General features: G+C 37.1%; 1 protein-coding gene across 1 annotated transcript in view; it reads left to right on the top strand.

The window, feature by feature from the left end:
- Window positions 1-27,348, top strand: part of FARSB (phenylalanyl-tRNA synthetase subunit beta) — a 41,961-nt gene that overhangs the window by 2,347 nt on the left and 12,266 nt on the right. Inside the window, exons 3-16 of the mRNA XM_059822688.1 lie at window positions 171-325; window positions 856-928; window positions 1,405-1,520; window positions 1,959-2,109; window positions 3,342-3,450; window positions 6,274-6,344; window positions 7,680-7,741; window positions 7,826-7,877; window positions 9,453-9,514; window positions 9,932-10,139; window positions 10,565-10,645; window positions 13,558-13,650; window positions 15,825-15,942; window positions 22,655-22,807. Coding sequence (XP_059678671.1) covers window positions 171-325; window positions 856-928; window positions 1,405-1,520; window positions 1,959-2,109; window positions 3,342-3,450; window positions 6,274-6,344; window positions 7,680-7,741; window positions 7,826-7,877; window positions 9,453-9,514; window positions 9,932-10,139; window positions 10,565-10,645; window positions 13,558-13,650; window positions 15,825-15,942; window positions 22,655-22,807 — 1,504 coding nt within the window. The remainder of the gene's footprint in view (window positions 1-170; window positions 326-855; window positions 929-1,404; window positions 1,521-1,958; window positions 2,110-3,341; window positions 3,451-6,273; window positions 6,345-7,679; window positions 7,742-7,825; window positions 7,878-9,452; window positions 9,515-9,931; window positions 10,140-10,564; window positions 10,646-13,557; window positions 13,651-15,824; window positions 15,943-22,654; window positions 22,808-27,348) is intronic.

The raw sequence follows: 27,348 nt of genomic DNA, 5'->3' as shown, positions 1-27,348 counted from the left end.
TTAGATTTTACATCATTTCTGGTATTTGGTGTGTCCATTTGCTGTATAAATCCAAATTACACCTTTAAACTTTTCATTAATACAATTTTTCCTATTACATTATCTCACTATCATACTCCTGTCAATGTTAAGATATTTCAGATTAAAGAGACATTTTTGCTTAATTTTAGACATCTGAGAAAGACATTATAAGTAAAGAAAAAGGTGAAGAAAAGGCAAAGGGTGCATCTGATACCATTCTCTATAAAATTGATGTTCCTGCCAACCGTTATGATCTTCTTTGCCTTGAAGGGTTGGTCCGAGGACTGCAGGTCTTTAAAGAAAGGTAATGCAGAGTTATGAGATTTTTGTGTGGTTTATTTCTTAAATACCAGTCCATTTCTGGTCAATAAACAAACTTGCCACTTGCTTGGATTTTGAGTACGACCTCGTGTAAGTCGCATACGCCAGATGTTCCTCTGGAGAGGATCTATGGTGTATTTTTAAAAGACTAGAATGTTACTGGGTTTTGGATCTGTTCTAAAGGTTTTCCAACTGCTGTTCCATTTGAGACTTATCCTCTGTAAAGAACTCCTGCAGAGGAACTTCCTTGTGATCCTCTGTAATAAATACCAAAACAAATAATTTATTTCACTTTTCTGCTGTGACTTTATCTTCTTGAGTCCTTCCTTTCTAGTTCAGTAATCTGTTTACCATCCCATAGAAAACAAGTTTCAAACAGTTAACTAATTTACATGCTAGGAAATGTTACTAAGAAAGTTTTCGACATGTAATTGTTGCTACATTTCTAAAGTTTCCTGCATTTGGGGAACTTTCTTTCCTTCAGTTACAGACTTATTTCTGGTTTTATTCTAGGATAAATCTCCCTAGGTACGAAAAGATAATACCAGCTCAGGGTGAAGGTCAGAGGCTGATTATCACTGAAGAGGTAAAAGTGTTTACTGCACCTTTGTAAATTTATTGAGAGTTTCTGAACCAGCAAGATAGGTATCAGTATCAATTTTATAAGAGCAGTGAGGCTGGAAATCTTATTTGCAGAACAAGAGCTAAAGAAATTTAAGTATCTCTACTCATTGTGATTTATTTTTAGGGAAGGGGAGCAGCAATAGACATTATTTTGGGTGAACCTAGTAGCAGATCAAATCAAAGTTTCAGATGATCACATTGCATTGACCTTCTGGGCCATACACAGTATATTGGAAACCTCCTTGTCTCTCCTAGACCTGGAGTGAGTTTGTTTGGGGATTTTTCCCCTTTGGTATTCTGATGTCTTTCCATGAATTTTCCTTTTGATTACTACTTACAAAAGAGGATTTTATGAAGAAAAATGCACATTTAATCAGTTTTAGTTTTGTATATTCTGTGTACTTGAAATTTATAACGTGTTGCTGTTGTAAATTGCAGACTGTCCAAGTCCGTCCTCATGCTGTAGCTGCAGTCCTTCGTAATATAACTTTTACCAAGGAACGTTACGATAGTTTCATTGACCTCCAAGAAAAACTACACCAAAATATTTGCAGGTTAGTGCTTCAAGTAGTGTACTGTGTCTGTGTGTATGATTTTATCACATGTTAAGACTGTACATCCCTATTGCAGAGAGGCATTATATTTATATTTATGCTAAGGAAAATCTTTAGTAACAGCTCTCTTGATCCTTCTCATTTTCTTGCTTGTTTCTGCCTGCTCTCAATCTTTTTCAACAGCTGTTAACAACAGTTGAGAAAGAAGTGTTTTGCAACAGTCACATTGTATTTGCCTTTGACTGTTAGGTGTGTTGTTAACATTTGTTAAAACGTTATTCGTGAAAATGATTTCTAGGCTTCTCAAAATTGCCCTTCTATTTTTTCAAGAAGTTCTATGAATGCATAGGAGTATAGAGCATCATGAGATTATTTATTATCTCAAAGGAACTCCAAATATTACTAATAAAGTCATCATTTTGCCTCCTTTCCTTCTAGGAGAAGAGCATTAGTAGCAATAGGTACCCATGACTTGGACACCATCTCTGGTCCATTTACTTTTACAGCTAAAGCACCTTCTGAAATTAAATTCAAGCCCTTGAATCAATCCCAGGAGTACACAGCTTCACAAATTATGGATCTATATAGGGTAAGTGGGATCTTTCAGACTTGTACTAAATGCTGGAAGATAAATTTCCAAGGCTTAACGTCTCCCATATCCTTGTTATTAAGAGTTGTTCTTACAAATAAAACACAGTTATCTTCTGTAGCTTCAGCCAGTGGACATTCCACATTTTGCTTACTCATGAGAAATGCTTTATTTTTATTGTCCATGAAAGATACATGATGGTGTTTTGTGGCTAATTATAACTCTTAGAATAGTGCATTTGATATTAACGCTCTGATGTATCAACACAAAGACTGCTTTTCATTATGCTCTAATAATACTGTAAAAGGGTTGTATACTTATCTGTCTACACTGGTAAGATAGTGTACAAAGCTGAGAAAAGCTTGGGGTAAATAATATCAGATTTTTTAATGTTACTTTAATTTGGCCAATTTATTTGGGGAGGATGTTGAATTATTTACCCAACTACATATTAGGCAAGCGTAGCTGTGTAAAAAGCTCAGGTTAAGTCTGGCACTGCTCTTGGCCCAGCATCCTAATGAAACCAGGTAAATGATAGGAAAAGATTCTATCATCAAGTCTAATTTTACAATGTTTATGTGAGCCACTTTAAATGTCAGCATTTGAAAACAATTCTATTAACACCGTCATTACAATGTACAGCCCTGCTGGAGCACACATACTGGTCATAGAGATAAATAAATTCTCAAAGATCTCTGACTAAAGATGCATAAGAGAGCTAGGAAACAAGGGATATCAGAAAGACTAAAAGTAAATGATATTTTTGCTACAGCATATACCTATGTCATTGGAACAGATAAAAATTTTGAATCCAATTTAAGCATATATATGTCAGTATTCAGCAATTTGTAATTAAAAGTATCGTAGTGCTAATTTTTATCACTTCTAAGGAAAGTTCCTATAAGCTAAGGATGTGTGCCCATGGGTTTGGTAATGAAAGGTCTGCTGTAGTGAACAAGGTCGTCGTTTGGACAGCATGGCCTATGCGTCTTTGAGAGAATCCTTAAAGAAATAATTTTTAACACTTCTGAAGAAAATCAAAAATGCAGTTCTCTCATTTCAAAGTTTTCCTGCTTCTGAGAGCAAACAGCTTTTGCTAGGGAAGTACCTAGCCCTAAGCCCAATCCTTCCCTCTTTCAAAATTCCCATTAATCTCTCAGCAAAGGGTTGTGGCACTATGGAAGTTCACAAGTGAGCTAATGTTAAATTTAGGTTGTGCTTTGTTTCTCCAGACTGACAGCCACCTTCGGCACTATTTACACCTAATTGAAAACAAGCCGCTTTATCCTGTCATTTATGACAGCAATGGTGTTGTTCTGTCCATGCCACCAATCATCAATGGTAAGATTACTTACGACTAGTTTATATTGTCGCTGCTATTTTGTGTGTGAGTCAGAGTGTCTAACAGAAACATTGGTGTGTAATAAGGATTACTCTGTTTTCTTAAAATTGTTTCACTTACAATTTCATATAGTCTTCTTTCCTTCTTTCAGTCTAAATGCAGCCAGATTTTTTGCTCCCTCCCTAGGCTGCTAGAAGGATGTAAAAGTCCCACTGCAAACCTCTGCATTTAGCTTCTCATGCTCTTCTAGAACTCAAGAAAGGTTCCTTGTGACAAGAACCTTTGTTAGGAAAGCATTTTGTTTGCATACATAAACATTGTTCATCAGACGTTTAGCTAAAAGAAGCATGTAAGAAATTATTTTGTAAACTGGTAACTGTAACAGTCTGCTTTGTACTCCATTTTATGTGGTCACAGTGGAGAACTTTTCACCTAGATCTTAAGCCCAGTGTATTTACCAGCAGTGTGAACCAGTTCTTGTGGATCCTTTTGCTATCACATAAGTGATTCCAGGAGACTTTAATGGCTTAAAAATAATAGATTGGTCTAAACGTTTTTTGCATTGTTTCTAAACACGGGTTTCCTCTGAATGCAAAAGAAACTATGGGTGATTTTTAAGAACCATGTTTACTGAAGCAAATCAATGACATGGCAAGAATTACTCCTTTAACAAAGCTATTTCAGTATATCTATATATTTAGGTCAAGAATCAGTAACTTTCCCTATACTGACCGATAGAATCGGCAGTGATAATCTCTTTGGATGTATTTTTCCTAATTGACCTTGTCCATATCTTTAACAGCTAACCCCAATCTTTTTAAAAGGCAGCTCAAACTCTGTGGCAGGGACTGGCAAGAACAACCGTTCTGAATTGAAGGTGGTGTCAACCACCATGTCTGATCCTTGTTAGGCTCATTCCAGCTTTGGAGTGTCCTGTGTATAAGCACTGCCTATTGTTTACATTTTATCAGTTAAAAAGGTTGAGCTAAATTTAATACCTGTCTCTATTTTAAAAAACAGTATTGGAGAGAAGCTTCCAGGTTAAAGGTACTTTTTAAACAGATAATGAAATGTAAACATCTGTATTGTTTTTTTGGATTATCTACAAGCACTTAAGTGAAAGGTTATATTTGCTTTGAAGTGAGTCCAGAAACGCTGACTACATTCCATCAGCAAAGAGGTACAGCACAGCATCAAAGGGAAGTGAATACAAGATCCCTCAGTCTTAAGATCTTCAGTGCACCTAACTTTCTGTGTATCTGTGACCTAGTTTCTCAGGTAGGAAACTAGAACACAGAAGCTGAATGACTTGCTCAGGGTCAAACAAAGGAAGCAAGAACGCCCATGTGTATCCAAGTGTTTGCTTCCCTTCGCCTGCTGTGGGGTGCATCTGCATTAGTGAATGGTGCAATGAAAGGCAAGAAGGACAAAGGTTGGATTTGGCACGATCCCATACAATACTAGGACTGCGTATGTCCACGCTGCATGGTTACTGGAATGAAATTCGTTCAAGGTGTGCACTGCCCAGGCAACATGAGGCAGGTTTCTGTACAGCTGCTCTAGATTGCTTGCGGCAACTGACAGAACCCCACTTCTGTAAGGAACCGACTACTGGGGGACTTTGCATCCAGTTTGCAAGAGGAACACAGAATCACAGAATCCCTAAGGTTGGAAAAGACCTGTGAGATCATCGAGTCCAAACATCAACAAAAAAAACCCACCACCATGCCCACTAAACCATGTCCCACAATCCATACATTCCTTGAACACCTCCAGGGATAGTGACTCCACCACTTCCCTGGGCAGTTTATTTCAGTGTCTCACCACTCTCTCAGTAAAGAAATTTTTCCTAATATCCAGTCTGAATCTCCCCTGGCGCAACTTGAGGCCATTTCCTCTTGTCCTGTCGCTAGTCACTTGGGAGAAGAGACCAGCACCCACCTCTCTGCAACCCCCTCTCAGGTAATTGTAGAGAGCGATGAGGTCTCCCCTCAGCCTCCTCTTCTCCAGACTGAACAACCCCAGTTCCCTCAGCAGCTCCTCATCAGACTTGTGCTCCAGACCCCTCACCAGCTTCATCGCCCTTCTCTGGACACACTCCAGCACCTCAATGTCCTTCTTGTAGTGAGGGGCCCAAAGCTGAACACTGTAGGCGATGCGTATGTTCTACCTTGCTTCTTCCAGATGAGAAACCGTTTTGAGTGCATCAGTGATGCGCTTCAGCACACACCTCATGACTCCCAGCGCAGACACAAAGCAAATTCATGCCTAAACGGAACCCACGCTAGAACCTGAATCACTAAGGTAGACAAACCCATAGTGTATGGGCAGACAGGGTCAAGAGATCTGGGTTATTCACAGGAGTAGCTGTGGATATTCGTCAGTCTAAATCACCTTTTTAAGGCCGGGTAACTCGCTCCTGGCCAAGGCTTTCCCAGGCCCGCGAGGCCCGCGAGGCAAGCCTGTTAGTGAGGCCGGCAGGGGGCGAGGCTCGGGAAGCGCAGCAGCGCCCCGCGGCCAGCAGGGGGCCAGGCCTGGGCAGGTTCGCTTTCTCCCCTGGAGGCGGCGGCGCCGGCAGGTCGGTGTGCCTCGTGCCCGCCCAGCGCCCCGGGGCTGCCCTCCCCGCTCCGGTTCGCGGTTCGCGGGCTGAGAAAGAGCTGCTCTCCTGGTGAGAGCTGTCAATGCTGATGCAGTAGACAGGGGCTTTTTAAGCTGCGGAAGGCGACGGTGATCTTTCTGAATCACAAAAGGAGTCACTATCGGTGTCATTGCAAGAAAAGTAATAACATTTCTTAACGTGTTTTTGTCTTCACATGTTTTAGGAGATCATACAAAAATAAGCGTAAACACCAGAAACGTGTTTATTGAATGTACAGGCACAGATATTACAAAGGTAAATTAATCTTTCCTGCTTTTAACATGCCGTAATATCATTGTTTTCCCTTTGGCTTATAGGGCTCCAGTACAAATACCTACAGTAGCCAGGCGTTTACTTTATGGAGCCAACCTCCCATTTCAAAAGGGCAGGATAAGTTGTAGGACTGTGTGAAATTCCCTCAACACAGTTTCAGGTTTGCTCTATAGACAGTGTTGTATTTTCATTGGATTTTGGGTTTACTGTGTCTTTACGTTGACACTAAGTGTTCAGTTTGTACGAGAAAGTAATTTAAGTAAATTAGGGGCTTTTTTGTTGTTAAGCACTTTTTCTAAATCTGAAAGGCTTCGAAAAGAGTAAAATTTGCTAAGACTGCCTATTTTGCCAGAATACTCTTTGTAAAGAATCATTTTGTCTCCTACTTTAAAATTTGCACAGAGGGAAGGAAGACAACACTTTTTCTTCTTAGTTATCTTTTTCAAGCAGGGATGCTGTGCAAATAATTGTCAAATCGAAGTCTTTCCATATGCAAATTCTGTAACTCAAAGCCAAAGCATGAAAGCCTAGCAGTTATAATTGCCTGTTCTTGAATATAGGTTGTGCATTCATTGATAGTTTTCTTAAAGTGTGTATCTTGATGCTTAAGAGCAAAAACGCTTTTAACTTACCCTACTACACAGTGATACGTTAACAACACAAATAAATTTGCACATTGGGGAGTGGCTTCTAAGCAAACTAATCAATAACTGCTTGCTACTGCTTGCCTGGATATTAAAAATAAAAATAGTGCTGCTCTGTTTACATGAAGGAAATTATACTGTGAGGCATCAAAAAACAACCCTTGTAGATTAAGAAGTTGATCTGAATCTCATGATTATGTTCTGTTACACTAATCTCGTAAAATATTAACTGTAAAACAAAATATTTTGCAGATGAGGTTATTTGATAATATATTACTAAACAATGCACAGTCCTTCAGCCTTTACATTCTCACTTGAACTTCAGTGAAATGACTAATTAGACTAAAGGTTGGGAAGACCCAGTTCCAACTGGTAATAAAGACCCTGTGTATCTTCAGAACAGAGTTTAGCAAAGATACACAAATGCTTCAGAACCTTGAAAACCAAAGATTTCAAGTTTTTGCATAAATGTCTTTGAATTTTAAAAAATATTTTTCTTATGCTGCAATCTAGTACTCTAGCTGCTAGGATTTGGGTTGTTAAGTTTTTAAACAGAATAGAATGAAGACAGTGTAAGACAAAGTATTTTTTCCCATTTTTTGTTAAGATATTTTGTCTACTTCAGCACAAGTAGATGACAGATTTCAATGTGATTATTATCTTTATTTTGTAGGCAAAAATTGTTCTTGATATTATAGTCACGATGTTTAGTGAATATTGTGAGAAGCCATTCAGGTGAGTATAAATCTCCAGTCAGAGAGACATTACATGTCGGCCATGTGTTAAAAACATTTTTACTTCTGTTTTTTTGTCTCTCAGTGTTGAAGCAGCAGAAGTAGTTTATCCTAATGGCAAGACCCACATCTATCCGGTAAGCATAGTGATATGATATCTCAGTATCCCTGGGGAAAGGATTTTATTTACACAAAGTCTGGTAGGAGTGACATTGTCTTCTTTTTCTGCAGAAGCAGTATATACTGGTTCTGAGATACAGTGTAAAAGCTCAGCTTGGCACTATCTATTAGTGAGTCAGGGCCTTTTCTAGCCCCACGAAAAATAACTTCAGCTCCAGCTTCCCCTTATCTAGGAAACTCATTCTGATGCTCCATTAATTTATAAGACTAAAAATACAGTCTCACTGACATAGCCTGATACTCCAAAGAGAAGGGTAGGGTTTAAAGTTAAAAGCGGTAACCACTATTGTGGTTTAGAGTTCATGTGACACGAACTTTTTCAGGAACAAGTAAAGATTGCAATCAAAGGTCATACTCTCTGTCTAAAGCCTTTAAAATCTATGTGTTCCAAATCAGGAAAAATGAATGCAGGAAGAGGTCCTTCAGGCTTAAACCAGTGGACAACTGAAATCAGCCTCAGCATAACTTACTTATCAGATCTGGAAGCTTTAATGCCCTTCAGTTAAAATAGCCTTGTAACACTGAATTTTTCAGTCTTTCACTTTATAGACTACAACTATATAAAGGTCTGTAAGGCAGGATGTTGACTTCAAGTGCAGGTTTGCCTGCATTCAGAGTCCCAGGCAGACCTCTTTGCAGTACTGGGGTCTTATTTTTTTTGTTCTCTTAATAAGTATCAGGAAAGCAATTCCTTCTGTTTCCTGAAAGTAACTGAAGACAAACAGAGATCTGGTTGAGTTCATAAAATCAGATGTATCAAGCAAGTACAAACTGTTTCGAGGGAAAGAAACTTATTTTTACTGAGAGTTTTTCTATTGGTATTTTAGCTTTTTGTTTTAGCGATGTCAGCTTTAATCAACAGAGGAAAGACCTAGAATCCTGAAGAGAGAGCCAACAAAACAGAAATCTCTGCAGTAACCAAAGTAGCTTCCCTAGATAAAATAGAGCAAAAATCCCCAAAGTTTTAGATGCTAAGGTTTTTAAGGATTTGTTTATCTAGAAGAATAGAAACACCTAAGTAAATACATACAAAATAACTTTCTTAAATATGTTGCAAACTTTCTAGGTAAAATACCAGTAGATATTTCTGTGCCAGTGCGGAAACAGAAAGTTTTCTTTCCTTCTCTTCCTAAAAGTCATTTGATCTGTACTAGACCATGAGATCTCATGCATGACCGTTCACTGCTTTAGGGCTTTGACTTAGGATGAACTGGTGACTAGGAACTTTCAGAAACTCTGTTACTTGCGTATATCAGAAATTATCGGAAGTTTCAATAACAGGGATTTCATGCTGCATTCAACCTTCTAGCTTAACCGAGAACAGCTTTTGCATCGCGTACTATAATATGTTTTCAAGAGTCCTATTACATTAAAATGTTAAGTTTAGCCTAATATTCCACACTTGTCTTCTGTGGATGTCATTTTAGCATAGTAATCTAGCTTCTTCTAATTACAAAGATGTCAAAATTGAATCCTCTTAGGTAGAAAAGGCAGGCATTGTGTATGCTGAAAAGCTTTGTCTTTCTTTTTAGGAACTGGCTTACCGAAAAGAGAAAGTGAAACCTGAACTCATTAACAAGAAAATAGGAATCAGGTGTGCTATTACAAATGAAAACATAGTTTTCATTGATCATGAAAAACATACTAGAAAACATTGATTATTGCATTGTTTTAAAAAATGTTTACACTATGTGATTTTTTTTTTTAATTTATCAAAAATTCAGGGGTTATCTTGGGTAATTAGATCAACTCTGTATGACTTCTTTGCCCGTTTTTCAAGGAAAGTGAATGATTTTTTATGGCCCCACACAACTGTTATGAAGTAAGGAAAAATGACTGTCTCAAGAGTCAGAATCTGAGCTGGTTCTGATGGAATGCTAGTATATATACAGTTCATAAAGCACTTAAAGATTCTTCAGGATATAAGGCAACGCAGCAGAAACATTGATTACTTTAAAAAGCCAGTCGATACAGTGCGAGATCCATAATTTACTACTGTCTTGTTTTTCAGTGAAACTCCATCAAGCCTTGCAAAGCTGCTGACTAGGATGTGTTTGAAGTCACACGTCACAGGGAATGGGAACAATATAGAGATTGAAATCCCTCCTACCAGAGCGGACATTATCCATGCATGTGATATCGTAGAAGATGCAGCAATAGCTTATGGTTATAACAACATTCAGATGACTATTCCAAAAACGTACACCATAGCTAATCAAGTAAGATTGCCCCTTCAAATAAATGCTCTGTTGTCAGTAAATGACTAGTGCATGCCAGAAGGGCTTTGGGGAAAACAGAACCTAGGAATTAAATATTTTGACATGCTTTGCCTTGAGAAGTATTTACCATGGATAGGATACAAAACAGATGCCCCACTGATTTGAATAAGTCCAAGACCAGTGGTTGCTGGTACTTGAAAAAAGACAGAGTTTAAGTAGGGAGCCCGTATTAAATCTCTAATTGGGAGATTCATTTCCTCAGGCAAGCCTAAAGGCAGCTGGCTGACGTTTTCAAAAATTTTAAGCATACAAGCATAGTACCTCCCTAGTGAATTCACCATAACATAACAGGCAGAATCACCTCGGGAAAGAATAGGAAAATGTTTTTAGATGGAAGTTGAAAACTGTTTTTTGTTTCATTTTAGCTCCCCCTCAGTAAGCTCACAGAACTTCTGAGACTGGACTTGGCAGCTGCTGGATTCACTGAAGCACTCACTTTTGCCCTGGTATATTACATTGATTTCATATTTTTCTTAGTTGCATGTTGGAACAGCTATGCAGCTGAAACTGCAGAGGATGGTCTGAGGATATGTTGTTGTATAAATGTACCAGCATTATCCATTACTGTTTTGGCAGGTGACTGTTTACTAGTGCTTTGGAATGATAGTATAATATTTTATGAGTTTGTAGGTCAGAGAAATTGAATGAGTCACTGTTAATGTGGCATGTAGTTCTAAGTATAGAGGCAAAAATAGCTGGTGAAGTACTGTTTTTAGTTTAACTTGATAGGATGAAATTGTAAGACAGCAAGTCTCTCTCGAGACTTTGATCACCAGATGTGAAATTCATCATAGTTTGATAATCTGGAAAACAAACATACAAATTTAGTACTTTCTGGTGGCTATTACTACAGTTTAGAGATTATCCTGTTTCTATTTGTCTCTTTTTAGTATTGTCACTTGTCCATGATTCCTTGCACTACATAGCAAGCTGATACATAGTTACTCAGTCAGCAAAGAGTTTATTTTAAGAATACATGTAAAAAAAAGTTATAATGGACACTAAGGGAACACAAATTCCTCTGTACATTTCATCACAGGTGGGTTTTTTTGCAAAAAATATAGTAATTGTTGTTACCACAGGTTGCAAGTATTATTCGTATTATTTGTTACAGCCATGCAAGTAGGCTTTTACCAAGAATTAGGACTCTGCAGCAGCCTGTGCCACTCCAATACTAACAGCTGGCATAATTTCTAATGCTGAATTTTTTCAGCAGGATTGTTTTGTTGAAATAAAATTTTCAGTAGGAAACACCATCTTTGTCATGGCCACTTGTTCATAGCCCTTTGCCATAGTTGTGAACTGGATCAGAGAACCTGATCTACTATTAAAAAAAAAAAGTTAAGTACACCCCCATGCCCTCCAAATGTATGTGGTAGCTGCCCATACGTGGAGATTGGCATAGTCAGCTATTGAAAATACACTGTACATTTTAGAAAATCCTTTCTGTTGCAAGATCTGCTCAAAGCCTTTGCCTTAAAGGGCAATTTGTGGACATTTTAGAATATGGGGAGCTACCACATATTTTTTTTAAAACCTCTGTGGAATTTCTCAACCTTTTCCTGAACTTAAAACTTACTACATGGCCAGAAGTGTACACCCCTGAAAGTACACAACCTTTTAAGAGATAGTTATCTGATCACAGATTATGTTTTGATAACTTTATTTTAAGCTACAATGATGCAGGCTCCTAAAACATTTCCATGCATTTGAGAAGTTCAGGTATTGCAACCAACATTGGTAATCCAAAGGGATTAAATAAAATTTTAACACCTTCAGATTTCATGGAGTTTCAAAAGCAAAATTTGGACTAATTCTGAAGTCTGAAAAATATATTCCAGTTTTAATATTTCGTTATTAACTCAAGTAACCACGACAATAACTAGTATTACTTCCTGCAGTGCTAGTATTTGACAAAAATATTCAGAATACCTGTGGTAGTACCATGTTGAGGAAATAATATGTATAACATGGTCAGGCTTTTATAGATTTTCCTTATACATTAACAAATATAATTCCATTTTTTCAGCACTGGTTAAGTAGTACACTTAACATATTACGTCACTACAACTGAACTGCAACACCAGAATTTTCTAAGATCACGGAGTATATCACGTTATCACATTACATATTTGTATTTCTGCTGTGGCATGATGAAACCCATAGTCTGCTGTGTCATCAACACTTTATTAAAACACCAATGTGAGGCCTGTGACTATGACAAATATAATTTATGCTACAACATTCTGTATCCCAGTGTTATATGACAAACACTGCTTATGTATTTGGCATACAATCTGTTTCTTGGTTTGAGCCCCAAGTTATACTTGTACACAATAATATTGCTTTCTGTGAGGAGCTCCAATTTAGCCAAAATGCATTTAGCTAAATCACAGTAACATACCGCAGTGTAGATACCATCTGAAAACTGTTTAACACAGTTTTCTCCTCCTAAGGTCAGCATTCATTTAAGATTTTATTTTTTTGTATTCAATAATCCACTTTTTCAGATGGTATCATCTGCTCATTTTCCTCACATTTGGTCTATCAACACTTTTCGGAGTGCTGCCAGTGCAAAGGGAACACTTCTGGGAGACTGCAGTATACTAGCAAATCCTCAATTACATGCCCAGTCTGCTATTGGTTTCTTTAATACATTAATAAAGCTATAAATTCTGGAAATCTGTGTGGATCTTATCAGTAGCATCTGTTGCTGTATATGCACAGACATCATCTAAGCCTGATAAAGTGCATGTGTGTTGCTTTACTGACCAGCTTAAAAATACGCTTTGAGAATAAGGGCTTTAAAAAATACTCCAACTCAAAAAAATGAAAACAACAACAATGAACTATGAGAATCCTATGCAGCTATGAAAATTGAGGGCTTGGCCATATGACCCATCTTTCACAGACAGTATTTTACTTTCTGTAAGTAGCCCCCAAGGGATTTTTTTAGTTTGTGAGAAAGCTTGGGTACCATTCCCTCTACAAGTGCTATTTTCAGAATATAATATTTTACCCACTGCAAGTCAGGGGGCAGAATTTGAGCCTCTGTTTTTCAAACAGATGACAGCAATCCATGACAGAAGCCTAAATAAACACTTGCCTTTTTTTTTTTTTAAACTAGGTTTATTTTGGTTAGTAATTAACATTTGTAGATAAACCAGTTTGCCTACTTAATCTTAAGACTGGGGCTTAATTTTTATTATGAGTGGGTGTTGCACATGAGACCATATATTATGGGACCTCAGAGCAAGTGCTACAATTGCATTTTTCATTCTTGATATCAAATTTCATCATTGGCTTACTGTCTATTTTAACTACTTGACCTTGATGGTTTTTTGTCTCTTCCTCTCAGTGTTCTCAAGAAGACATTGCAGATAAACTTGGCGTGGATATCTCTGCAACAAAAGCGGTGCGCATAGCAAACCCCAAAACTGCAGAATTTCAGGTGAGATAATTCAAGTCAATTTTTGAGAGCAACATTGTCACAGATTCTATATTTAAAGAGGAAACAAAGGAACTAACAGGAATGAAAATTTATAAATTATAGAGCTACTTCTCCTACATTAAAGAGGATGTGCACATTTATGTGCTAAACTTGCTAGCAGTCATTTTCTGTTACTCCTTCACTGAGAAATACCATATTCCGTGTGAAATACTATTAGCTTTTCAATAAAGTAAAATACCATGCTCTGTATGACAGCATGTGGCAAAATTGAGCTGTCTTACTACAGAAAATCCCAGATGATTGATCAACTCCCGCATTTAGAAAATCATTCAATATAAATGAATATATATTCAATATAAATGAATATATATGAATATAGACCTAGCAATCTCTAAACTTCCTGAGCTCTGGATATGAAATGGGTTTTTTAAAATTATTAACCATTATTATGCCCTTTTTTTTTTTATTCTGTATTTGTCTAAGTATTTTAATACCCATTTCTACATCATTTGATCTTTGCTTGAGCAGAGAGTGAGAGCCCAAGTACAGTATTCTCAACAATTCTGAAAATACCTAAAGTGTACCCCTAGTTTTTGTATTTCTTTTAGAGAGTGTTTTTTTAAAAATATGCTTTCTTTAGTTTACAGGGAAGGTAAATTTAGAGGCTTTTTTTGTTTCTAACCTAAGAAACATAAACAATCTTTAGAAAGGCTTAGAAAGGTTTCAGCAGTCTGTGGGTATTGATGTTTTGTAATTTCTGGTGTTTTTTCCTCAAGATCTTCTTCAGTAAATCCCATCTCTCTGAGTGTCTAAAATGCCTTTCTAGATCTTATCTCTAATACTAAAAACAGTCTTCTGCTGCTCTGAGATTCAGGAACAGAATTTTTGGGTACCTTCATGTATTTTCTGTTCTATTTGCTACCACAAATAAACAGTCACACAAGACACTGTTGTAACCTGTTTAGACTGTTATCACCTGTTCATATATATCATTTGGCATGGTGATTACAATTGAACAATATAGAATGTACCACAACCAAACAACTGAGTGTGAACAAAAAGAGAAAAAGTGGCAGCCCCTCCAGCCAGGTACAATTTCAGATTCCTATTCTTCAAAGACTGCAGGCCTTTGCAGTAGCAATGCTGCTAAGCAGTTATATTGTTGGCTGAATATTCCCATGGCAAAAATAGCCTCAATCTTTTAAGATCTCTAGGCCTCACTGAAAATTGGGAAGGATTACTCTTTGTGATGCACTACAAACTTTCAGCTTTAGATGTTAACTGTGATGGGATTCTCAGGATGGCTTTTTCCCCCATCCCCTACCCTCTGCCAGCAAGGCAAGGGCAGGATGATGCCAGGGGCCCTCTTCCAGTTGTGCGTGCAGCTGGAACTCTTCATTGGTTAGTAGAAGTAGCATAAATAGACAGAAATGCTGCATCCCCAATGATAAGAAGTAACTATGGCAGAGCATGTGGTAACTTTTTACCTGCAGTCAAGCAGCAGACAGTCACTCCCATCTCTCTTCCGTTAGATTTTTTGAATCATACTTATGGTTTGAAAAAAAAAAAATAAAAAATGGTGCACTTCTAAGGAAGTATTTGAATGGAGAACACAGGACATATGTGTGAATGTATCTGTAAGAGCACTAATATGATTGCCTTCTGCCTTGGTTCTTTGCATACATTTTCTATGTATTTCAGTTTGTCCACAACTGCAATCTGAATATATCCATTTCTGTTACCTAGTTCTGCCTGTATCATTGATTGATATCAGGAGGTATCAAGATAATATTTCAGACAGCATTTAATATTTCCAAACACTTAGGATTTACCTTTTGCATAAGTGAGATTAAATTTATGGGAATTCTTTTGCGTTTTCTGGATTGTTTGTTTTTCTACCCTGCACTGCAGCTCAAGCATCTGTGAAATGATACCTATTCTTAAGCTCACATACATGCTTTTTCAGAAAACGCGGTATAGAACTTTCAGAGAACGTACATTTTCAGTTTTAATAATTCTAAAACAAAGATGCTCAAACATAAGAGATTAGTGCAGTATTTGCACCTGACTACTTTTAAATTCTTGTTACAAGTGGGCAAACCAAAAAATTAAGAAATCTAACTTTAGCTATTTTGGAAGGTATTTCACTTGCATCAACCATGTTTGTCCTGCAGGTGGCACGTACAACCCTCCTTCCCGGGCTGCTGAAAACTATCGCGGCTAACCGAAAGATGCCCTTACCTCTCAAACTCTTTGAGATTTCTGACATTGTAGTAAAAGATCCTAATACAGGTAAGAGAAGGTTCCTCAAAATCTTTGATAGTGGAAATATATGTTTACATACTAAATGTTAATAGTAAGTAAATCTGTATTTCTTTAGAAATAGAATAATCACTACGTACTACACTCTGTTTTTTAATTTGCGTGCAAGAGTTAAGAGATTGGCATAACAGGCTAGATATTAGAGTGGCTAGAGATACAATTCTCAGAAGTGCAAGTGTGTCCCTTGTAAATATTTTTAGGTATCAAAATATCCATTAAAATCTTTGAAGAATACTGCAAGACTCCAAGGATAAATGCGAGACAATTTTACACTAAAAAAGGACCTGCTCTAAATTGCTTATGTTGATGCACCCATTTTTATTTGTTCTTAGTCTAGTGCTCCTTTGCATTTTTATCAGGGCTGTAACTCATGAGAGAAACTCCCTGCTGGTAATGTTTTCAAGTGGCACAAACCTTGGAAAGTAGTAAATATCAAAGGCATGCTGCTATTACAGTACTAGAACCTGTTTAAACTGCTGCAGTCTCAAAGATGTGTAGTGCTGTGCCAACTGAAAAGCAGTATGTCTTGAGCCTGGGAATAGCAGGTTGTACTTGCAGACTGATTCTATTCTGGAGAGCTGTAACTCAGAAGAAAATATTGGGGTCAGTGTGTCTCAGCATGAATCCCTTTTCCATCCTCATTAAACAGGATTGCTTGTATTTGTTCTCCAAAATTATCTTCTGGAAAACTGACAACCAATATGAAGAATCAGATTTGTAGCACAGATACAGGGTAAAGAATGGAGCAAGTCTGTACATAAAAAAAAATGTATAAATAAATAAAAAGCTCAACAGTATAAAATTTCCCCTCATCTATAAAAAGATTTTCCTTATCTTTCCACTTCATCCAACTATGCTAAAAAAGCGTGGCTGCCTTTGAATTGTTCTGTAACCTTAATTGTTTCAAATGAAATAGCCAAAGCAGCTAATTCAAAAGCTTCAGTGAAATCCTTCCTGTGTGATGGGGCCTGTTTGCACTGATTTCACTGTACAGGATCAAAATTTCCGATTATTTTTTTAATCTGGAAAAATGTATCAAAGCAAGATGAACTGTAAAAATGGATTTTTAAAATGTTAAAAATTTGTCTAAAATTTACTGATTTAATGTCTTTCTGTATGGTATATTATGGGAAAAGGAGTGCACAAGCTACAACTTCTGGGAGGAAGTGCTTGTACACTGAGTTACAATTCTGAATGAAGTTTTGCCTCTCGCTGAAAAAAGCTGACATTACTTTATATTCAGCAGCAGAAATGGTTCTGTTTCATTATCTGGTTTCAGGTTTTAGCGGTTGTGTTTAAGGTATCTGGGATCTGCAAAACAAAGGTTTATATAAGGCATAAACAAAATGGCAAGTAAATTGTTTTGATGATGAATTTAATTTGTAGATTACTTTTTTTTTTAAGAAAAAAAAAAGCCTTTCCAAGCAAAATAAGCAGTTTTAGCAAACCACGTAGACTTTTTTTTTATTAAATACAGACACTTTAGTGGTGCAGCTCATTCCTTGTTGAGCATGGAGTTAGCTAGAATACAAGAAATGTGGTACAGATGGCAGAATAGCATCAGCATTCTTCAGAACTAAAAGTGGGGCCATTTATCTTGGAATAAGGCTTCATAAAATTCATTAAATATTCTGGCTGTATAAAATTTGCAAGTTAAATCGATTACTTTTATTTCGTGTGTGTTAATTGTAGCTCTTGAAAGCTTTCACTTATGTGGATGGCTGCTTAACAGTTTTATAGACTGATTTTGTAGTGTACTTCATTTTGATGGGAATCACTGCAACAGTTAGAAAGATAAAAGACTTCTGAGGCAGCAGCTTTGTACCCTATGCTCTTGGGCAGCCCTCTCATGGGTTAAGCACTTGCAGACTGTGAACAGTATCTGAAATTGTTTTTAATGTTGTGTGTAGAATAACTACTCTCTTTCCCAAATTTACTTCCAAAATTAAACTTGCCTAATAAACGGTTCGAAAGGGGAGGGGAGAAAGAAATAACTGGTAACTCTACAAACACGGAAAAATGTGGGGTTGTCCTTTCACATATGGAATGAGATTTCCTGCAGAAGGATTATGTCATCAGACTGACTAATTTAATTTTATTATTTCATGATTTTGGCATGCAGAATTTCCAATTAATAATTTAAAAAGTATGGGTCAAAAGAGTACTGACACTAACTGTATTTGAAATGGCATCTTGTAGTCATTCATGTGTGAATGAACCTAGCTCTTTTAAACACACTGGTTTTTAATAAAATACCTTTTTACACAGAACTCATGCTTACCAAGGTGAACTGAACATACTTCTCTTCAGACATATCTGGCAGAAAGGTTTGACATACTAAATCAGCAAAATGTGTGCCAGATTTAATATAACTAAATGGGACCAAATCTGAGCAGAAATGTTTCTTAAGGCAGGAGGAAATGGGCTGATTTTGAGTATGTTACACAGCATTTGTGTGGTTAGCTTGTAACACTAGATAGTCACTTCTGTTAGGATAATTACACTAGTTCAGCGTATAAATCATCACCTTACACCACGAGTCCTAACAGAGAATACCCTTTCTCTCCCTTACCACAACGAAAGAAATTAATCCATTAGAAAATTACCTCTGACCAGTGATCTTGGAGAATCTGGGAAGCTTATGGTAGCACACATTTAGCATAATTTACATAATTTGTGATTACAGCTGCTGCCATATTTTGAAGCATTTTTCCAAACTGTGTGGAAATGTTAGTTATATGCAGAAAATAGTTCGGGATTTTTGTGAGGCTGTGAGACAAGTTTAAATGAGCAGGTGCCCCCTTTTCAAATCACCCAATAATTTTTCTGAAGCATCTCTAATTTGGAAGGGGGCAGCATACAACACTGGTTTATCTTCCTCTGCGTTCTTTTGGCTCGCATATTCCTAACCAGCTGCCCATCTTTTGGATTGTTTTTCAGCAGCATCCCCAGGAAGTGCTTTGAAGTCTCAGAAATATATACATATATATAATTTAGGTTGACATACTTGGCAGGCTCATTTAAAAAAATAGAATTGTTTCATGGCATGACACAAGAGATCTCTTAAGTGAGTTATAAAGAACTGAAGCATTTCTAACATCCACCAGCTTTTGCATACAGTTCCTAATAGTTTCTTTTTTCTTCCTATTGCCTGTTCTGAATGAACATCTTGCATTGTAATATAACTCTGTAAAGGAGTAAATTTTGTAGCACAGTTTTTTTTAAATGCTTGAAATTGTATCCTTTGCTTTACCAAGGATGTTTACAGTTGGCTTGAAAACATGAGGTATAAAAATTGTTGTGTATGTTTATTTCTGATGCATTAGTTAAGAACAGTGATCTGAAGACACTGTTGATTATCTGAATAATAATGAAATGAAATTCAGATAGTCGTCACAAATTCTGCCAGCATAATGAATCGCAGAAAAAAAAGAAAATCATTCTGCTGAACATCTAGCCCAAAGAACATTCTGTCTTAGGAACAAATAAAAACTTTGTGAAGGGGAAAACATTCTCTTCTTTTCTGTTGCTCAGTACAACATGAAAATAGATTATCCACCATTCATGACTGTGTATTACTAATTGGTATCTTAGAAGAGTTAGGAAACAGAGATACATAATGATAGGAGTGAACAGCCAGTGTAGTCAGACCAGAAATAAGATGTTGCATTTATTAGTATTTTCTCTGTAGCCTTTACTTTTCTGTGCTGCCGTTTTCACTTCAGGATTGGATTCTCTAGCATTATTTAATACTGCAAATTATTGTAATGACAAGAAAAAGTTCCTGAGTGACAAAACACAGACTTACTGCCACAGTAAGTTCAGCTTTCAGTGGCTGTTGAGAAAACTTGCAGCTGTATTGCCAAATTGCTGCTCTAGAAGTTTTGAATGACTTTTGGCTCAAAAAGGCTGTGCTTTTGTCCTTTGTGTAGGCTCTTGCTCCTGTATTTTGCAGTCCTTTTTAATACATGTATTTCTAGCCACTTGGTAAACGTTTTCCTGTTTAGTTTTTGAAAGATTTTTTTTGTTCCTAAATGGTTAGTTGGATCAAATAAGCAAGATGTAAATTTAATTTCTTAAAAAAAGTCTAATTTCTTATGTGGTAGATATTAACAGTTCAGGGAACACACAATGAGCACTAGAGTTTCTGCTTGTATTTAATCTTACTGTACATCAAGCACAAAGATTGGCTATGGCAGGTCAGACCACAGGCTTGTTTAGCCGAATAACTTGTCTGTAACACTAGCTAAAAGTGTTTATCAAGGGAACAGCATGAGAGCAGGTACGTGTATATACTACTTCTGGAGGGCTCCCATGTTCTCTGGCCACAAGTAGCTCAGGGACATGGTTCTTTGTCTCTAGTAGCAAATAGATTTATCTCCTATGAGCTTCCTTTGCCTCCTCAGAGCCGTGTAAACTTCCAGCATCCACAAAATCCTGGGGAAGAAGTTTCACGGTTTAACTCTACACTGCCTGAAGAACCTACTCCTTTCCTTGTTTTGAGCTTGGCTCCTGTTTATTTTGATGTCCCCTATTTCTTCTATTGAATGCAGCAGCAAACAATTGATGCCTGTAGAAAAGAACCATCTCTTGATGCCTGAGGCACTCAGTTCTAATACTTACATCCAGAACTACATGGAATTACAATTTAGACTGTAGGTGCAGCTATAACTCCCGTGAAGTCACTAATCATATAGGAATATTTAACCACTCTTTCTCTGGACAGCATGCAGTGCAGTGCCTTTTTTCTGGGAACACTAAGTCCAGCTGAGATGTTTCATGACCAGAGGTCCTGACAAATGCCCACTGTACACACAATTTGACTGTATAAAGAACACAATTCACCCTGGCATATGCTGGATTTCATGTACATTTCTTTTGGGTAATTTCCAGGAAAGAAGTATGAAAGCCTTACACATGAAACCTTATGTCACATGGTGCTGCCCTACCTTAACTTGCAGACCAGGGGAAGTTGTTCTTTTTAATCCTTCATTAATTCCTTCACTACTGAAGAAGTTCTTATTCCCTCTTTCCCCTCAAACATTACAAGTATTAATAGATCTGAAGGATTTCTTTTTTTTTTTTTGAAGGTAATTCAGTTGCTGTCAGTAAATACATTTCTTCCCCATATCTAATCATCATTAAGTGGAAGAGATAAATATGACAATGTCCATCTAGACATGAGCAACTAGGAGACCACAGATGCCAGAGGACTCTCTGGAAAGAGAAGAAATCTATTCATAAAAATCTGGCTGTAACTTACTGCACTATGTGTCAATGTTACAAAGTAGTGCGGTATAGAAGGCGATCAGCTGATGACTCACAGTCCATGCTACATGCATGTAATTGGTACTTTTGACTAGCTCTCATCTGATTATGTGTGCTGAATGCCCTTGAGTGGTTGAAGCTATTTAGGTGCCCTTCTGCAACACCTGTCCTGACTTGAATTGCAGCTGAAAGGACTGTGGTTTATATGCTGCAGGGTTGCTTTACAGTGTGAACAGAAGCATAGTAAGTAGGCACGACCAGGAGATTTCCTTCAGTTTGGACCAGACCTGCACTTTTGAAATGCAGTGTATATACTTAAGATCCTTTCAAAGCATATGAATGTCCAGAAGAAGAGGACAGTCACATAAAGAGTCCTTCCCTAGTTTCAGCAAACTTTGCCCTTGTATACGCCAACCTTGCTGAACACACGCTTGCGCTTTAACCTTGAGAAGGTAAAGACCTGAGGGGAATAAACGAGTTCACTACATTAATCAGTATTTTGAATTTCACTGCTACTAATTGGCAGCTGTAACAATAGACTTGTTACTCTGTTCCTAGATCATTCCTCTCAAAAAGCAGAAATGTTGAAATCCGCAGTGAGTAAAGCTTCGAAGTAGGCTACAGTGGTCCTAGAGAGTGTATATTGCAATGGTGTAGCCTAAAGATACAAGTATAACAACATACTACTATGTATTCATTTTTAAAGTTTAAAAAAGAAAAATGTATTTTGATGAAATCAATAATTACAGCAGGGAGAAGGCAGGGGTTTGACTTAAGGAACTGTCCAAAGTGGGAGACACTCGAGTCACAGTCTTGAGGTTGTGAAACACAGCATGTTTCTCATAGTCACTTGGTTTCGGGTGTGTCCAAGATGATCATGAAAAGCATCAGTTGTGATTTGGAAACCTGTGTGAATTTAGATCTTTTCATAGATCACCATGCCTACATTATTACTCATTTCAAGTTGTACGCTAGTTGTTTTGTACTGGTAGTTATTCTGCAACTGTGTTCTACAGATATTTGTGATGCTGGTGAGAAAGCTAAGTTTCCTGATGCTTACTGAGTATTTACATTTGGGCTAGTCTGCTTTTAATTTCTTTAACTCTTAACTATATACTTGGTACCTGTCACTGTGTGGAAGATACTTGTATTTAAGAAGCCTATTTCTTGCTCAAGTCATAGGATACTTTAAATCTTTCTTTACAGTTCTGACTGTGAGCCTCCCATGGGTTAAAGAAATCCCATTATTTCCTCAGCTTATATGACAAGTGTGTCAGAGAAGCCATTTCATATACTCATTTCTCCTTTCAGCCACAAGTCCCTCACAGTACAGCAGAAGAAAACTGATGCAAAAGGCAAGGTTAAAAGTGTGATAAAATTTCCCAGATAACATAATTGTTTCCTTCTTCTTCAGATGTAGGTGCAAGAAACTACAGGCATTTCTGTGCAGTTTATTACAACAAGAGCCCAGGGTTTGAGATTATCCATGGTTTGCTGGACAGGGTCATGCAGCTTCTGGAAGTACCACCAAATGAAGAGAATGGATACACAATCAAGGCAACTGAAGGTAATGTAACAGAGCTGCAGTGTACAGCAGAGGTTGTTCTGGAGCTGAAACATTCCCCTACAATCCGAGGTGAAGTTTTGGTTCTCAGCAGCAGGCACTGAGAACTAATATTATTGTTATATATACTATCATACTGCAGTACAAGTGAAAAGGCATTAACTGCATTCACTGATTGTAAAATGGGATTGCCGTCATTCTGGGAGCTGTTCTGAGTAGTTTTATATAAATTGTGAGTTGACAGCTTTTTAAGGAGACTTGTAGTAAAGCGTATGCCATGAACTTCATGGACCTTTTACAATTAATTAATCCACTGATTGCAAGGGTAGGTAGGAATTCACTGAATTGATGAATATGCCAGGTACCCACTGCATTGTCTTTGGCTAGCAGTACCTGGAAAAGACAACTTCTTACACCTGATCTTTTAGTTTATAGCTTTATCTATAGCTTCTGTTCATAGGTACCTTTTATTTATATGTTTATATGAAGATATATGCCTTACATATCTTTTATTCAAAGACCTGCTGTCTTTGAGACTGAGCCTGCTGCTTAGATGCGTATTTGTGTAACAGCCCTCTTCCTTCTCCATACAGGGTGAGCTGCACATGAATTAAAAATAACATCCTTAAGTGCAGAATCTCCTCTGTGTATGTGCATATGCGTGTAAGAGAGAAAGCAAGCAGGCTGACCCCATTACTTCATTGAGAGAGCGTGGGTTGATGCAAGAGAGCAAGCATCAGCAACTAATCTATTTTGCTACCTAAAATAACAGTGTAGTAAATGCAGTATAGAAAAGCAAGACTGCAGGGATAGCAGCTATAATTCTGCTTATATCATGCATTGGTGTTCAGAGATATGAAACACTGGCTCAAACTGACTCAGCTTTAAGAGATGCCTCCGTTCTACACTTAGTGGAACAAGTGGCACTGAGTCCCTGACAGCCTGACTGAGCTTGCCTTTTCATAGAACTTTAATGAAAAATTGCTAGATGTCCCCCTGTTTTGCAGCGCGCTGCCAAGGTGCCAAACGTAACATTTCAACTGGTCCACTTTAATACACATTTGTGTCATATATTGATGCTTTTTTTCTTTTTTCCCTCTGACAAAGTAGTATTTTGCTCAGTATTGTTTAGGCAGACTTTCAAAGGGTTTATTAGAATATTGATAATAGGATTCCCAGGTTGACCAGAGGAATGGTTAAACAATTGTACTTTTTGTTCTAATTCTACCAAGCACAGAACAGGTAATAGCAAAGCTTCTTATTTGGAAGGAGGGTAGGGTGGAGGGGTTAGAAGAGCCTCTAAGAGCTGGGTACTCAGCTGTCATTGGAAGTCAAACCGAACTATTAGATTCATTTTCAGAACTCTTCTGTAGCTTGTTTTTGAACAGACATATCAAGAGTTTGCCTTAGTACTGAAAATATTTGCAAGTGTTTCATCTTCTGTACTGTAGCATTTCGGTGATGTATGGCTGGCTTCAAGAAATTGGAAAAAATATCTCAAAGAATAATCCTAATGCAGTGAAGAAGTTATTTGTAGATACTAGTGCTGTTTAGTATTCCTGATGCTGTGGGATTTGTAATGCCCATTCAAAATTCCTGCATTCCCATGACATTACTCCACAATGCATTTAGTGTAAAGGATGGATTGTGCCTTGTCATATGCAATATATTACAAGCAGTTTGGGGCTTTTGGCTACAGACAAAAAAAAGTACCTACTACTTTCTGTTTCACCAGTGATCCAGAAACTCTCCTGGGATGGCATGTAGATTCCTTGCAGTTCTCCTGACATTGGAATTTAACCTTGGTAACAATGCAGATGGCTGATACTCTAGTGCCATAGTGGATGCAGTGTTACTGCACCAACTTACTTAAAAGACCTTGACTGCAGAGATGGTTGGAAGTCGAAGTAGTTTGGGGGGTTTTGGTTTGGGGTTTGCTTTTTTTTGTAAACTTGCTTCACAGTCTGTCAATTAAGCATGTGTGAGAGAAAATGTCAGCAGATGATGGAGTAAGGTCAATTGCTGAGTGAAAAAAATAGATACCCTGTAACATCTTAAGAGACTGCAGCATACTGAAATAATTCAGAAGAACAGTGCAAGTTACTTCAGAGATTTTAAAACAGAACATTACACATGGCTTGGATTTTTAGATGCATCTTTATGAAGCACACTTTTTTATTGCCTGTGCCAAATTAAAATTTGTACAGTGAGAAATGGGTTTGTCCTATGACTGATTTAGAAAGATCCTAGATACTTTTTCTGTGTGTGATCTTAAGCAAAACTTGAGACTAGTAAGCAACATGGTGTAAAGGTAGGGTTTTAGTCCAGTTGGTTTTATTCCTTGTGTAGCTGATATAGTTCAGTGATTTAACTGAACTATATTAACTGATTCATATTCAGTGATTCAGAATAGTTCCAGTGATTACTGGAAAACAATACAGGGAAAAATGTTGTTTTAAATGAGCAATAAAGAATAGATAGAGAGGTATTGGGCACATACTTGCCTCTTTTCCAAATTCACTTTGGAAAAACGAAATGCCTGTACTGTAGTCCTGTTTGGTCCATATGTGCAAATCATGGTTATTTAAGCTCCTTCTGTTCTACTAACACCTAAGTGCCCTGTGATTTGACCTTAAGGTCAGAGCCTTTTTGCCTTTATAGCAACACCTGTGAAAAAAGTACAGATGCTAGAAAATATGGGTGAAATTGTGATGTTCCCCTGGCCTTCGCACTATGCTTTGGTGTAATCTGAGCTAGGTAATAAATGGAGAAGAGCTGTTTAGAGCAGCCTTAAGGAAGAGAGGGGTTTGAGTGACTGAATTTAAGGATTTCAACACACATTTGGCACTCAATGCTTTTCATTTTTCTTAAAGTTACTAATGGAACCTTTTTTTTCTTATTACCATTAAATATACAAAATTATGAAGTTTTAAAGACAGAACTCTGAAATGCTACCCATTGTTTTAAAAAGCACAGAATTGACTTTTTGATATGTTAGTGAATCTTACAATTACTGGCCTAGAAAAGCATTTTGTTTTTTCTTTGTTTGTCAAACATAGATTGGAAAGAGTACAGTTATTGCATCAATCCTCAAATTTATATGTGCTCCATAATAAAAATTTTTGCATAACTCTTGAAATTTTAGCCAGTGCCATACCATTAATAAAATTTAAAGATAAGTATGGATGTGTATGATTAGGAGGTAAACAAAAAAACCCAGACTTTTAAAGTGATAAAGATACAGGTAGAATGAGCCAAATTTGGTCCTATATTGTCAGGTAATTTTATTTAATAATATTATTTGTTTTTGTGTTCACTGTCATGGGTTTCAGTTCCTTGAATTGAAAACTAGAGGCATTCTCATAATTATATTGGAAGGTATGCTTAACTTCAAGTTTTAATTTCTGTAGAAATGGATATGTGTTCTGCAACATTTTGGTCATCTTGTGCTTCTAGATGACCATCCGAGATGACTATTTTCTTCCAGAAATCAGGACCATGATTACAGGAGGTGATGTTAATCATGGGATTTGGGTCCACAGTAAAATCTTACTTAGGCTAAAAAGAGTAAAAAAGGGCTTAGTAAATACTGACAGTGGATTCTATATTGCAGTCTTCAAAGGAGTGTTGTGAAGTGTAAGGTGTAATTATCCTCGCTCACATTACAACACTTAGAATGACTGTTCCTTATTTAAGGAAGGAAACCCTGGTTTTGCAGTACTTTCTGAGAGTCTCTGGTTTGCAAATGGAAGTTAATTTGGCACAAACTGTTTGAAAAGGGAAAATAATATCCATATTTTATGAAAATGAAGCAGTTTGACAGAAAATGTTAATGGTAAACCTGTGTGTCGATATTGCTTCACTGTCTGCCCCACTGCCTTCTATGATAAAATTGATATTTAATGAAATAGATTTCATTCATGTGAAAACAAACAATCCCTGAATAGTGTGAGCTTGTGATATGAGCTACATTTTTGTACCTTATTGATTCTTGTGAATTTCAGCTAACTCTTGATTTTTATTTTTTTTTATTTTTTAAGTAAATGTTCATGCCATTCATTCTTTTAGGGTAATCAACAGCTTAGTGAAGCTGGGAAGTCAGCCCGTCCGTGTTTAAAATAAATGTGTACTTAATAAATGCATACTAAGTCTTGCTTCCTTTAGTAATTGACAGTTGTCTTTCAAAAAAAAAAAAAAGGTTTTTGCAAAGAAATTGCACTCCCTTCCTTTTATTGCCCTTATTTAATTAAATGAAAGGTGTGGTAAAGTGGAGAAAATTTTAATTCCACAGTAAATCATAGTGATAGCTTCTAATTTAGTAAGGTTTAGCTGTGAAATTAGAGGTGTAATAGTTATCTCCATAACTAAGAACATCAATAAACATTTGCTTTTGTAATAATAATTATACAACAAACAACTTCAAAAGAAGGTTCAGACTGTGAACCTCAATTCACAAGACGAGGAGGGAAGTCTGGGACTAATTCTGAGTTGCATATATAGAATTGAACCCTGGCATCTGTCTCTGGTGATCAGTCTATATTGGG

This window comes from Gavia stellata, chromosome 11 (genome assembly GCF_030936135.1).
Source record: "Gavia stellata isolate bGavSte3 chromosome 11, bGavSte3.hap2, whole genome shotgun sequence".
Taxonomy (NCBI): domain Eukaryota; kingdom Metazoa; phylum Chordata; class Aves; order Gaviiformes; family Gaviidae; genus Gavia; species Gavia stellata.
This window is presented reverse-complemented; position numbering and strand designations above follow the sequence as displayed.